Source organism: Rhinolophus ferrumequinum, chromosome 20 (assembly GCF_004115265.2).
Source record: "Rhinolophus ferrumequinum isolate MPI-CBG mRhiFer1 chromosome 20, mRhiFer1_v1.p, whole genome shotgun sequence".
Classification (NCBI taxonomy): Eukaryota; Metazoa; Chordata; class Mammalia; order Chiroptera; family Rhinolophidae; genus Rhinolophus; species Rhinolophus ferrumequinum.
The window spans coordinates 26,429,048-26,443,803 of record NC_046303.1 but is presented as its reverse complement, the minus strand read 5'-3'; the positions used below and the strand labels follow the sequence as shown (position 1 = coordinate 26,443,803).

At 36.6% G+C, this 14,756-nt stretch overlaps 1 protein-coding gene across 1 annotated transcript in view; it reads right to left on the bottom strand.

The window, feature by feature from the left end:
• THSD7A (thrombospondin type 1 domain containing 7A) overlaps window positions 1-14,756 on the bottom strand; it is a 626,307-nt gene that overhangs the window by 13,333 nt on the left and 598,218 nt on the right. The window contains exons 20-25 of the mRNA XM_033088067.1: window positions 14,278-14,422; window positions 12,827-12,942; window positions 9,271-9,388; window positions 8,870-9,015; window positions 8,273-8,447; window positions 2,155-2,328 (exon numbers count right to left, since the gene is read on the bottom strand). Of these exons, the coding sequence (XP_032943958.1) occupies window positions 2,155-2,328; window positions 8,273-8,447; window positions 8,870-9,015; window positions 9,271-9,388; window positions 12,827-12,942; window positions 14,278-14,422 (874 nt within the window). The remainder of the gene's footprint in view (window positions 1-2,154; window positions 2,329-8,272; window positions 8,448-8,869; window positions 9,016-9,270; window positions 9,389-12,826; window positions 12,943-14,277; window positions 14,423-14,756) is intronic.

The window sequence follows — 14,756 nt, the reverse complement described above, 5'->3', positions numbered from 1 at the left end:
GTTGGTACACTTTATGTTGTGCCAGAGGCCCCTTAAACTATCCTAATTTTTTTAAAAAAATCTTTTTGCTATTCTAATTGGGTGTTTTCTGCTACCTTGTTTTCTAAATTGCCAGTTCGATCCCCTGCTTCATGTAGTTTGCTGGCGATTCCTTTCTAGTGCATTCTTCATTTCAGTTATTATATTCTTCATTTCTGACTGGTTCTTTTTTATGGTTTCTATGTCCTTTTTTATGCTTGCTACATTTTTATTGAAGTTCTCTCTGAGATCACTAAGCAGCCTTAGAACCAGTGCTTTGAATTCTGTTTCTGGTAGGTTGCTTGCCTCCATTTTGTTTAGTGCTTTTTCTGGAGTTTTCTGCTGTTCTTTTATTAAGAATTTATTTCCTTGTTTCCTCATTTTGCCTGCCTCTCTGTGTTTATTTCTATGTATTACATAGATCTGCTATGTCTCCCAGTCTTGCTGAGTGGCCTAATGTAGTAGGTGTCCTTTGGAGCCCAGTGGCACAGTCTCCATGGTCACCTGAGCCAGGTGTTCTGGGAGTGTCCCCTGTGTGGGTTGTGTGTGTCTTCTTGTTAAAGTTGAGCCTTAATTGCTATGACCCTCAGGCTGACTGGCTATAGGATTTAGCCAGTCCATAGCTTATGCACTGCTCTGTGGGAGGCTTACCCCATGGAGCGGGATTCACCCCAGTGGGCTCTGTTGCCTGTTGAGAATGTGCTTTGTGTGTGCCACTGGTAGCACTAATTGGGTTATGGTGTGAAGCCAACCTCCAAGTATGTTGGTTTTGGTGCTTCTTGGGAGGGGCTCTGGTGCAGGCCAAGGTCAGCCAATGCCTGTGACCAGCCAGGGACTACCTAGTGAGAGCTACAAAGGAATCCATGGTTGCTTGCTCTCTGTTCTGAGTTTGGAGGCATGTGGAAGAGGCCATGCTAAAACCAAGGATATCTGCCACCAGTATCAGGACTAGGGTAGCTCTGCAAAAATAGAGCCTCATGAGGTACAGAGACGGGTATGGCAGGGTCCCAGTGAATCACCAGAGTGGAGAGAGTGGAACTCATCTGACCAATTCAGATTCAGATTTGGCCATAGGCATGGGCGAGGGGCTCAACACAGAAAAGATGGTGCTTGCATGTGGCTGCACAACTTTCCCTTTCCCCAGCAAGGGAAAATGGCAACCGTCCCTCCAGCCCAAGCCCTGAAGCCACACAACTGAGTCTTGCCTGTATGTCTCTGATGCCCTCTGAGTCAGTGTCCTTCTGCCAGAGCTCAGGGTGAGTCCATGTGCAGGTTCTTTAAGAGGATATCTGGGTTCCTCGTAGTCTTCCAACCCCCACAGATGGTTGGAATCACCACTGTTTTTCACAGCCAGATGCTGTGGGGGCTCCTCTTCCTGGCACCAGTAATCTGGGCAGGGAACCTGTGGGTCTGGTGTCCCTCATTCCTCTGGGGGGAACTTCTGTGGCCAAGATATCCCTCATGATTTTATACTGCCATAGGGAGGTCTGTGGCCAGCCCCTTTCAAATCTCTGCCCCTTCTACTAGTCTCAGTGTGACTTCTTTATATCTTAAGCTATAAAATCTCTGTCAACTAGACTTCAGACAGCTCTCCAGGTTGATTATTCTGTAATTTGGTTGTAATTTTGATGTATTCACAGGATGAAGCAAGGACAGCACTTATCTACTCTGCTGTCTTGTATTTCTTCCCCATCTAGAGTAATTTTTATTAACATACACAATTAATTAATATAAATCAAGACATCAATTTATGATAACTTAGTAAAATCTCTTTTTGCTGTAGATTTGTAATTTTTGATTCATTGTTTTGATGTAAATAAATTCAGGATAATGTTAGATTCATACATGATCAGGATTGCTATAAGTATACAAATAATGTTTTCCTAATTGTCTCAGCTTTCTTTAGCTCATAAACCTGGGAGAAATTTTCACAATATTTCATATCTAATTTATGAAGGGTGGCCAGATTTTTCTTCCTCTAAATCTTTAAAATTCAGGATTATACCCTTAAATTAATTCTCAGCCTTAAGAGAGATCTTGGCAAATTTGCTTATTTACCAGAAAATTATGTATCTTGTGCTTTTGCTTATCAACACAAAATTAAAATGAGTAGATTTCATGAATTGTGGCACTTACCATCACATGATTTTGTTTCTAACATCTGCTCTGGGCACAGGTGTTGATTCTCTAGTTCTTGGATAATTACTGCTCTAGAACGGACCTGTATTCCACCAAAACCTAGGTCCTCACCATTCACACAGGTCAACTGACACAGGCTCCATGAAGACCAGTCCTTCAAATAACAGTCACCTGCAAAACACAGGTGTGTAGTTTATACTCACACCCATAAAGAATAGCCAGCCAGATAGTCATTTTATTTTTAACCCTGCTGGGCAATGTCTGTAGGTATGCCAGTCATACATGGTATTTGTAAATTTAGGTAATTTTTAAAATTTATTTTATTTTATTTTTTATTAGTTTCAGGTGCACAAAACAATGTAATAGTTAGACATTTATCATTTTTATCCCTCACACAGTGACAACCCCCTCTCCCCATCCACTATTCCTCTGACATCGCACACAGCCATTACATTTGCACGGTCTCTATTCCTAATGCTGTACTCCGCTTCTTGTAACTATATATATATATATATATATATATATATATATAATTGTAATATTTGCAAGATGTGTGTAGCTTTACATGTTTGTATTAATATTGTTATTTTCTAAGTAGTGGATATTACTGGTATAGAATATGTGCTGCTTTATGATACCAAATGCAAACTATTGCTTGAAGGAGTTTGTCCATTATGATTCCCCTCCTCTTAAGAGATAACAAATACTTGATTAAAACCTACTACCACTCTAGTTATTATCATTGTAAAGGGGTTGATTAACTACTTGGTACTATTCCAAGAAAATCTAAATATATATCAAACTTGCCTTCTAGGTATTCACAATTTCAAAAGAGCTTGAAGTCCAAGTCTGAGAAATCTGTATTTTTATTTTATTCCTATGTCTTCCCAGAGGTATGAAGGTGCTAACTGGGCAGCTGCAGTAGTGGCGATAATGCATGCCATTTCCTTTGATCTGCATTTTCAGTCAACTTTGCCTTTTTTGTCAATTATTGATTGAAGAATAATATTCATGCAAAATGATCACATATCATAAAAGCACAGATAGCAGAGTTTTCACAACCTGATGATATATTCATGTAACTAACATCCAAGTCAAGCAACAGAGCATTCTCAGAATCTCAGAAACCCGTCTCATGCTATGCTTGTACCATATGTATTTTTTGTTGTGTTTGGCTTCTTTTACTCATTTATATATATTTTTGTGAGAACCATCATCTATGTATATAGTTCTAATTTGTTCTTCTGCTGTGCTTTACTCTTATTATATGAATTACCACAACTTAGATGTCCATTTTAGTATGAATGAGAATTTGGAGAGTTGTAAATTTTTCCTATTATGAATACTGCTGTTGTAAACATTTTAATACAAACCCTTTGGTGAAATCATGTATGTGCATTTCTATTGGGTACATACCTATGGGTATAATTGCTGGGACATGGTGTATTACGTACGTGTTCAACATCAACCTTTTCAACTATTTTGAGAACAAGGAAGATTTAATGAAATACACCTTTCCCATATACATATCCACTCTTCAGGACTGACTGCTTGGTGATACTTTTCAGAAGATACAGTAAATTATGCTAGACAAATTCATATGGGTTATCACTTTAATTATTCCAGGCACATCACATGAATAATTCATACTGCCTTATATTATGCTGAAGTAGTCTAATATTATCACAAAGTTTCCTAGATATTTGATTAATGAAAAAACTTCTTGTGCTGTGATTAAGAAATCCTACAAAGACATGAATTATTGACTAACTGATACATATACAATAGTAAAGTATAATGGTTTTTTGTAGACTTTTATTATAGTATGTCATTAATACTATCTAATGTCATCCTGAAGTGCAGAAAATTCTCATAAATTTTGGAAGTGTTAAGGAGAAAGAAACTAGTACGAATTTTTAAGTAGTCTAAAAATGTTTTAGAACTATTTCTATCCCCTAGGAAAAGCTACTCTTGGGTTACTCGGTTTTACTTATGCAGCAGAAACTATTAAAATTTAAAAACTCCTGTCAATATGAATATATTCACATTTGCCTCTGTGATTGCAAACTACATGGAAATAAAACAAATCTTTTTTACTAGCAGGCTTTATCTCTGTGTTTGTATCACTTCACATAGTGTATTTTGTAACAAAACTCAATAAATATTTTAATGGTAATCTGTGAATTATATAATAATCACCCCCAAAGAATCCATGTCAGGTTTCAAAGATTCAATAACAAATGACAGAGAGACATTGCCCTGTACTAAACATACTTTTATATTTTGACTCTATAAACCATTGTAATAATAAAACTATACTATGTCTGTCAAAGATATGACAATTAAGTATATAAAATGTGTTCCATACGTCTGTATTTCACTCTTCAAAGCTTATTGGCTCACATATTGCTAGCTTTCAAAAACCCATCACTGGAGACAACTACCAAGAGAGGGACTGAAATGAATAGATTGCAATTTAAAAGAGATGAGCAGCCTCCTCCTGGATTTGTAATTAATTAGAATGGTGTGTTTGCCCTGTTCAGTTATTATGGGATCTTGCAGTTTTCCTTTGCCTGGCTTACCACAGATTTTAATCTTATGTTTATTTATGTCACTCTTAGATTAGCAACTGAATCTTCCATTAGAAGGTAAACTCTATGAGGACAGAGTGTTTGTCTCCCACTGTATCTCCGACCTTGAGCCTAGTGCCTAGCCTACAATAACACTTGATTAATAATAATAATAATAATAGTAAATGGGTGATTGTGCTATAGGAAGCATAATGACAACAAGTGGGGAGACTCCACAATAAAGCATATGCCAATGCCTGGCAAGGATTCTAGGTCTGCTTAATGACATGGGTGTCACAAGGATCCTATTATTGGCACTGGAGATTTGGTTTTGGATTACGTAGTTCTTCCAGCTTTTAGCTTTGGTTAACTTTTTATGACCATGTGGCTGTTCAACACATCAAAGCCCCAAGGTTCACTCCCTGGCCCTGTCCACAGCCCTGATCTATTGCCACAGCCCCAACCTCAGTCTGCTGTGAAGCAAAATAATTTTATTAAATTGTATTGTGTGTGAGATCTGGACTGAAATCAGGCTAGTTTACAGGGGCAAGAAATAAAACAGGGTAATTGCTGGATCAGGAAAAGTTTATTATCGGCAGGTGTGGGAATATCTAAGAAACAATACTTTGCCTAGGTTCAGAAAGTCAAATTTAAAAACAAAATGTGTTTTTTAACCTTAGCAGCTGAACATATCAGGTGTGCAAAATCTATTATTACAGCTGAATATAGAGAGAGAGGAATACACTCAAAGTCTAGCATGTAGTTCAAATATCAGGGGTTATTTTATTTACTGTTCTATTTAATTTATTCAGTTTATTTTAATAATAATCTATAGAACTACCATTATTATCGCCTCAAATAATTTAGTTACTAAAGAATAAGAAAATTGATGAGTGAATGAATGGGCAACCCACGCTGTCAGTTCTTCCAGCTTGTAGGGACTTAACCCCATTTAAAAAAGAAAAGAAAAATATTTAAGTTCATCCATTTTAAAAATTTTCTTAAGTCATATGATTTTTATACAGAAAGTCTATTTTATGTCCAATGGGTATTTGTTTGCCAAATCCTCATTTTTCTTTTTTTGAGATCCTATTTTAAACAACCTGTTTCTTAAACAGATTTATTTTTTCTTATCGTAATTTTAAGCAAATTGGGGAACAAACATTTTCCACTTGAGGGTAAAATATAGGTAACTCACTTCCAATTTTGTTATTTTCTAGTTCACTAATAAACTGTTGCCCCCCTATCTTTCTCAAGGCCTTAGGCTCATACTTGTCATTGAGTTTATTTTGACTCTTTATCTACCCTAAAATTCTCTGCATCAGCCCAAATTCCTAAATATTAGCTTAGCATTGTTTGGCAATTAGTTTTACACTATTTAGTATACAACATTTGTTTTTCACATTTTACTGCATCCTTCCCCTTTTGTCGAACATTGCATCAGAATGACTTCTTTCAAAGTTTTCTTCATATATATATATATATATATATATATATATATATATATATATATATTTTCCATTCTTGAATCATAATTTAGCTAGGGATAGAATTTTAGGTTGATGATTATTTTCCATCATATTTCAAATACAGTCATGTGTCGCATAACGATGGTTCGATCAACGACGAACCACATGTACAACGATGGTCCCATGAGATTATAGTGGAGCTGAATTTCCTGTAAGAAATGGAAGGATATGTGGTTCAGGAGGAATGTTTTCCTTCTCTGATGGGAGCAATACCTGTGGGGCTTGGCAACAGATTCTTTCTCACTCACAGAACCTTCATTCTGAGGGCACGGATTCCATCTCCATCAGTCAAGCACTGACCTGTTTTGGCACCGGGGAGCCTGTCCCCCCAGCACTACTTATTCAGAGGGCGCTATCAGGTCTAGCATGGCCACCAGAGTACATGGATGTAAGTCTTTCTTGAGAGCCTAAGCTCCCGTACAGGACACAGACCCACAGGAGCGGTCTTTTAACAAGTAAGAAGTGCCACTGCCGTTTACCAAAAGCTTTCTGTGGTCGCGTGGAGCCAGCCTGTCCCTGTACTTTGGAAATATTTTGGGGTTGTCATGATATAAAGCATAGATACGTTTTATTTCTTCCATCGATTCAATGCCAGAGAGAGCCCTCTGTGCCTGACAGGGTCAATGGAACCAAAAACAAACTTCCAAAGTCAAAATATTACATCCTCAGTTCTACACCCTCTCTAAGTTAAACACTCTCCTTATTATGAACACCACAAATTTACTTAATCTGACCACTGCTCTAACATCTCATAGCTAAAACCACATTGCCATGACAATCCCCTATGTTCCTTTATCTCATCTTGATTTCTTATTCCTACTGATTCTCAGGCCACCTTTCATGCCCTCTGGACAGTCACTATATGGCGATCTAAAACTTGCCCAGCCAGTTTTTCCTCCATATTTCTAATCAACGCAGCTCACATCCCTGTTCAGGGAGCAGCGCTGACATCTTCAATATTCTATATCTGAACCTATCAGAAGGAAGCAGGGGGAGGGCTTGCTGGAAAGTGTTTACAAAGTCTACAGTAATATCTTAAGCCTTCACATTCACTCACTGACTCACCCAGCGCAACTTCCCATTCTGCAAGCTTCATTCATGGTAAGTGCACTATACACGTGTACCATTTTTTGTCATTTATACTGCACTTTTATTGTATCTTTTCTATGTTTATATATGTTTAGATACACAAATACCATTCTGTTACAATTTCTTGCAGTACTGTGCTGTACAGGTTTGTAGCCTAGAAGCAAAAGGCTACACCATACAGCCTAGGTGTGCAGTAGGCTATACCGTCTAGATTTGTGTAAGTAGACTGTATGATGCTCTCACAACAAAATCTCCTAACAATGCATTTATCAGAACATATTGACACATGACATAATATTCCATTGTCTTTTAGCTTTCATTGTAATTGAAAAGAATTCTGCTATAATTCTAATTTTGTCTTCCAAAAGCAGGTAATCTGTTCCTTTCTTTCTGAATGTTTTAATAGTTCTCTATTTTTCTACATTTTCTGTTTTAACTATAGTGTATCTAGGTATGAATTTGTTGTTGAATCTACTCAGGACCCAGAGGAAGCTTTCCTTATATGGACTTAAATTTTTCTTTAGCTATTATGTGTTTAAATGCTGCTTCTCTCTTATTTCCTATTCTTTCCTTCCGGAAATCCTAAATAGATGTTATGTTCTATCCTTATTTTCTCAACTTTTCTTTCATTCTTTCCCTGTCAAGCATGAGCCTAAGACTTTAATTGCCATCCCCTGCGGATGTTAAAACTTCAAGGTTGTATGTGTCCATAGCAGTCACACAGGAGACCTGGACTTCACCCCCACCTGGCAGTAAGGAAGCAGCACCTCCATTCACCCATACTATAGCATCCAGCTATTGGCACACATAGTACTGAATAAGAAGAGTGCTGACACCCCTTAACTTAGACAATAGGTGCATCCCCCTCTCGACCCCCAGTCCTGTTAAGAAATAACCAAAATATGAATTCTGTTTTGCTGTTGTTACCTGGGCAAGGCTGAGTGCAGGTTTCCTCTAGGACCATTTGTTTGTTACCATCTATAATGGGTTCAACATCGGTACAGAATTCTTCATCCACTACTTTGCTGAAATCATCAGCTGACCCATCACTCACTACACAAGAAATGTTTCTTGTTCTGGTCCCTTCTCCACACTGGGCATCCTGGAATGAAGGAAGAAATAACTAATTAGGAAAAGAAAAATAATTCATTAGTGAGCTCATCAATTACAGTCATCTCTGCACCACTGATTTTGATTTATGAGCAGTTAAAGAAGCATTTGAAACCCTAGGGAAGAAGTCCTACAGGGCACTAGCTCTAAAGCATACAATGAACAATTTATTTGTTTCCTAGCCAAAGACAGGCAAATATATTTTCATTAAAATGAATCAGTTCTCCAAATGATTTTAAAAATACGGGACAGGGAGTGCTTGTTATCAAAATTAATTAAGCAGTTATGAAATGGCAAGGCATCTAAAATCTGAAAGAGGAAACATAACGTATGCAAACTCTGAAAAATAATTCTAAAACCAAGTCTCTGCAGATAAAGAATGCACATTCCATATAACTTCTTCGGATTTGATACCTGTACTTGGCATGGAGACCAGTGACCATATTGCCACCGATAACAGGGCTTCACGGGGCAAGGCTTGGATTGTTCCATCAGGGCAGGACATGGTCTTCCATCACCCTGAAAAGGCTGGGTAACTGCTCGTCTTCGGATCATTTTTCCTTTAAGAGATACCAAGGGAGGCAGCTTTATTGATATGTTATAATTGTGCAAACACGTATCTTATTGGGAGAAAGCATCACAGACATTCCTCCTGAGGAGATCTGAGGAGCAAAGAAGTGTCAGATGTTTTGGAAAGAAAGATGCCCTGATTTAACCTTACTGAAGATTATTTGATATGACTAAAAGCAAGAGGGACATTTTTTTTTTCTTATTTTTTGACCATTAGCCTCATGCTAATCAAAATGCACACTAACCTGTGAGGCCACATGTGTGAGAACATTCTGACCAGGGAGACCAGTCAGAAAGTTGACAGTTCACAGGGCATTCCACCATGCAGGATGTGTTCATCTGCCAGGTCTTCTCCAGGCCAAGCTGAAAGGAGAGACGTAGATCTGTTTGTACTGATATGAAGGCATTACTATGATGGATTGCTGATGGGACGAGGGAGGAAGAAAGAAGACAGGAGTGGGGATGAAAGGAAAGCAGAAGAAAGGAGAGGAAGAATGAGTACGATGCGTGACAGAATAAAAAGGTATCTGGAGGACACGTACCCAAACCGTTAAAAACATAAAGTGGATCAACCCAGGAGAGTGGGAGCAAAGGGTCCATGATAAATGAAGGAACACATTTACTTGATATGCTTATACAGTTTTGAACTTTGAAAATAAGCAATGAAAAAATATTTCATTGCCAAATTAGTTGAATTTCCCTAAATGAGGAACAAATAAGTGTAAGCGTGATTATTTTCCATTAGTTAAAACCCAAGAACACCATCAAGATACAGATCTAAAATTGTGTCTTTGGGATATTGTTTATTTTTATGTGTGCATGTTAAACTGAAAAGCCAAAGGTAAAGCTTTTAAAGATAAATTGCCACTCAAAACTAATAAAATAATGTATCAAAATAACATAAAATATCAGTTTTTAAGTAGCTATCTTTCTCAAAAATAAATTTGGATCACTAGATTTTTTATTATGATTATTTTATATACATATTTTAATTACAAAGATTTTTTTTTCTTCTAAAGCTAATCTCAGAAGCTAACTAAGATATAATTCAGTTATTTTAGTGTTAGCCTCTCATCAGATAATAACATTGTGCCATTTTATTGGCATTGAGTTCCAATACTTATTTAAGTATTCTTTAAAAATATTGAGATGAGATTTCATCTACTGTATATACAAACATTAAAAAAGTCTAAGGTAAAAGTAACATTGAAATAGAAAAATTTAAGAGCATTATTAGGAGAATACAATTTCTTAAATTGGTAGTCATTGGGATTTTCAAGACCTTTTTTATTTCTGCATGAGGGAGAGGTTTATGGTATCTAATTTCTATATCAGAAGATAGTAAAAGAGAAACATTTCTGAAATGTTATTCTGTGGTTCAAGTACAGTTCTCGGCTCTAAGTTATCCACTGAGAGGAGATCGGATGAATGATTTATGTACTACATCCCTCTTTGGGCACTCAACTTATTAATATATTCTCCATCAGTAATACTTGACAAAGACGGGCATTTGGTATGAAAACTTATCATATCACTTAAGTAAATTCTCATAAAGTAACTTAAAGTCATGGGAAGTTGGAGATTAGAGTAATAAGGTGATATAAAAATGACGTATTACATTTAAGGTAGATAATTGTTTTCAGAGAGAGAGGGTTTGAATCACAGAATTGAACCACTACTGACTTATTCATGTAAAATCAAAAATGATGTCTATTTACAGATAAGCTGGGTATCCAGTAGTAAAACTTTTAACCCTATACTACGTTTTTCCTTATATTTATTGTATGTCTTTATTTTCTCATATCTATCTATCTATCTATCTATCTATCTATCTATCTGTCTATCTATCTATCATCTATGTAAACATATGCACAACATGAAATCTGTTCACGGATCAAAGGATAGGAAAGGAGAAATCAATTACTAGGTATCAGGTGAGTAAATGTCTGAAAAACTTCAAAGACAAAAATACTATATAAATGCTGGCTGGGTTTAACCCCAATTTTCCTCTGTTGGGTAGTAATGCCATCTTTTCTTTTGGCTGTTAGAGGAACAGCAAGCGTGAGCTACTGCTGTTGCATTGAATGCAGGGTTTACACATGTATTAGTAGGCAGGCAATCAATCCACTGTTAAAAAGATAGCCTGCTCTTCTAGGCTATTATTTAATCTTACTGCATCCATGGGGATGGATAAAATGGCAGATGGGTTGTTTAATCCAATTCCTGCAGAGAGTAGCACTGTTCTCCCTGAAGACAGTGTTTGCTAGGATGTTATGATTTAAATCCCTAATTGCCATTGCAGTTTTCAAACATAATATACTTACATAAGAGTAAATTTATCTAGTTACCTACATACTTAAAATTAGTTATTTGTCAGGTTTTTACTCACATTTCATTTAAGAAATGAAAGACCTTATTTATACCTTTGTCATGTAGTTAGTTATATGAGCTATTTTAAAATTGGTCTTCTATGACTTGGGTTAAACGTTCAAAAAGCTCTTAGAGCTACTCATTTTGTATTTCATTCCGACCCAGGAGGGCTTTTATATGAGCATTTGCAAGAAAAGAGACATAGTAATCAACTAGAAGTAGAAAGCTCTCCAGCCAGTATCTGACTACAGTCAAGTTTATTAATAATAATGATATTTTTGGTTACATTGCTTTGATGTTATTCGTTTCCAAACCAAATTGATTCAGGTATAAAATTTCTAACTAAATCTAAAGTATGGATAGACTAATTTATGTTATAAGATAGATGAGAGTGAGAGAAATTTCATTTGTTTTCAGCACATTTGGGAGCTCTGTTCATATGGACAGATAAGGAACGTAAGTTAGGTCCACATGATAAAGATATCAAATGGATTAACATATCTGCATCTCGAGTTGTTCCCTTAGGAGTTGGAACGATTTACCACAGGCTTATAATAACCCCCACGATGTGTGGACAGAAGTCGTAGTCATCATATCTACTGAACCCTAATGTATGTTCAGTAGCTCTATCAAGTCTCCGCCCGTGTGTTCTAGATCTATCAAGGCTCCTGCTTATCTTGGTTCATGTTTAACCCAGTGGGCCTCCGATGCAGTAGGAGTCAAAACCTGTTGGGAATGTGAGTACCCTTTTGGTATGGAAATCAGACAAAATAATTACAACATGAAGTGTAGCTTCGTGAAAACTAAGAAAGGCCAAAAATCATTTTCTCACATTTCAGAAGGTCACATCTAGAAATGATGCTATTACTTTTGGAAATTGGAGAATTAACAGTTTCAATTCTCTGTATCTAAAAGATACTAATGGCAGACTCCATTCCTTTGTTTGAACTTCAATTTCTCGCTTATTCACACCTGAGTACTGAGACTCTCACAGCTGGGTATTAGATCTTAATATCAAAATCTGCTACAAAACCACATGCGATCAATGTTTAACAACAGAGAGAATGAATGATGGGTCTTGGCAGGTGTCCCAGGCAACACAAAATTCACATGAAATTACAAAGATGATGAGTAGTCTGATTAAGATTTATTGCCTATCTTCACCTTGATTACTTATTGTTCCCCAAGCATTTCTTTCAGAAAAGGCGAATTAACATACCTTTGGGCAGAACAAAATACAGGAAATTATGTGTAGAAATCAGTAGTGTGGGACAGTGTCTCTTTTCAAAAGGGTGCTTAACAGCCTCTAAATAGTGCAGAAAAACATCTGCTGGCGATAAGCTTCATGGAGCATAGGTCACTTGGCTCAGCATGAATTGGAATTATTAGGAAAGAATTTACTCACAAAGGTATAACACAGCATCCCCTCACCTCTTCACAATATTTCAGGTCAACCGACTTGCCATCACTTCGAACACAATCCAACATCCTGGTTTTAATGCCATTTCCACAAACGGCCTTCTCACTCAGCTGGCATGTACTCCAGTCTGAAAGGAAGGGAGCTCATCAGAACAGAAGGCCATGTATGAAACAGATTTCAAATGGAACTCTGATGACCTGAATCCCATATTTAATTCACAACTGCTTCCTAAGCCCCGCAATCAATCATCCCACATGCAGAGCATATGGGTCCTAGCTTTGAACATATCAGGAGTCAAATGGAATTGCTGGGGTTGCACATAGCTACAGGGATTATTCTGGAAGGCAGATGTCTACTTGACAATCTTGATTGCCGTTTGGTGATATTATAAAAATGGCTTTGACCTACAGATGAAAACGTGACTTAAAAACTTCTCCCCTAATAAAAGCAGAAATTTCAATTTTAACATTATTTTTGTTTTAGCAAGAGAATCATAATTTAATGGATGGTACTTTGTGTTATATTCAAATAAAAGGCTATTTCACTTAGTGTTCATATTTAGAATGTTTTAAAACATACATTTCAAAATCACTTTGGCTGTATTTATTTCTCTTATTTTATGTCTGTTGCAAAAATAATTATTTCACCTTTTCTTTTTAGAGTAACATAGAGTATCCCAGAAAACTCTGATTTCCTTGTGTCATCAGAGAAAAATGAAGAGAAAAACCTAAAGAAACAAAAGCCAATCTCACTACTATGTATCATTGTACAATTTCTAGAGTTTGTTTCAGTGTGAAAATTACTTGGAAAAATCCCCAAATAAGCTTCAGTGTTGCCCCAAGTCATATACAACAAATTTTCTTCTTTCTTCGAGTGTATGTTTTGATGGTGTGAGGTGAGGGTTAGGGAAAAAAATAAAATTTATAATAAGCCTTTTTTTCCTGAAAAAAATACTCATCCATTTTTATCTGTACCTTTGATAATATTGAAATCATTAGATTTTCTTTATATACTTTTTGGCAAGCTTAAAATTGTTGACATTTTTACGTACTTATGAATTACCCCCCACACAAAGAATTGATGTCCCACTATGTTATAGCGATTAAACATCTTCTGAAATAGAAAGACATCTTACAATAAACCGGATACCCCCGGAAAACATATCTTTTATTTGCACCTTCCCAAAGTGGGAGGATGTCTTAAATAGGATCACTTATACGGTTTGCAATCTACCTTCAAGGCTAATGCTTGTGTGACGTTTTCATTATCTATATCTTGATATTTATTAAAAAATAAAACAGATAAATATTTCTGTTACATAATAAAGAATTATTTCTGGGAGAGTAAGCAGCATGTCCAAAAGAAACACAGATGGAGATGAACAATACTTAGGGGAACACTGCTGAGCCGACAGGCACGGGGTTTGGCCTTTATCTCTGTGATGAGATGACTGTCCACATACCTGTTACATTATAATCGTAGTGGAAGCAGTTTCTGTTCAGGTTACAGGGCTCCTTCTCAACAGCATCAGGGCAGACTCTTCCTTCATCGGCAGGTTGTCTGATGGGATCTGCTGACCTTTGCCGGAAACTGCTTTGATTACAAGGCTGACAAAGAATAATACAACTCCTCAGAAAGGTGACTACTCAGCTACACAAAGGAAAATGTGTTAGGAAGAGCACTGCTGCAGGAGTGAGGACTTGGAGCCACTGGCTAACTTGAACAATCTCATTATACTTCAGTTTCTTCATCTATAAGATCAGAGTGGAGGGTGAGTTTATGATGTCCCATCTAGCTATAAGATGTTTAAGAGTCTGTGTATCAAATACTAATAGATACATCACCTCACATGTATATAAACATACATATGGTCATATTAATTATTACTAACTAATTACTACTAATTACCAATACGGAAATTATTATCAATCTAACCTAATC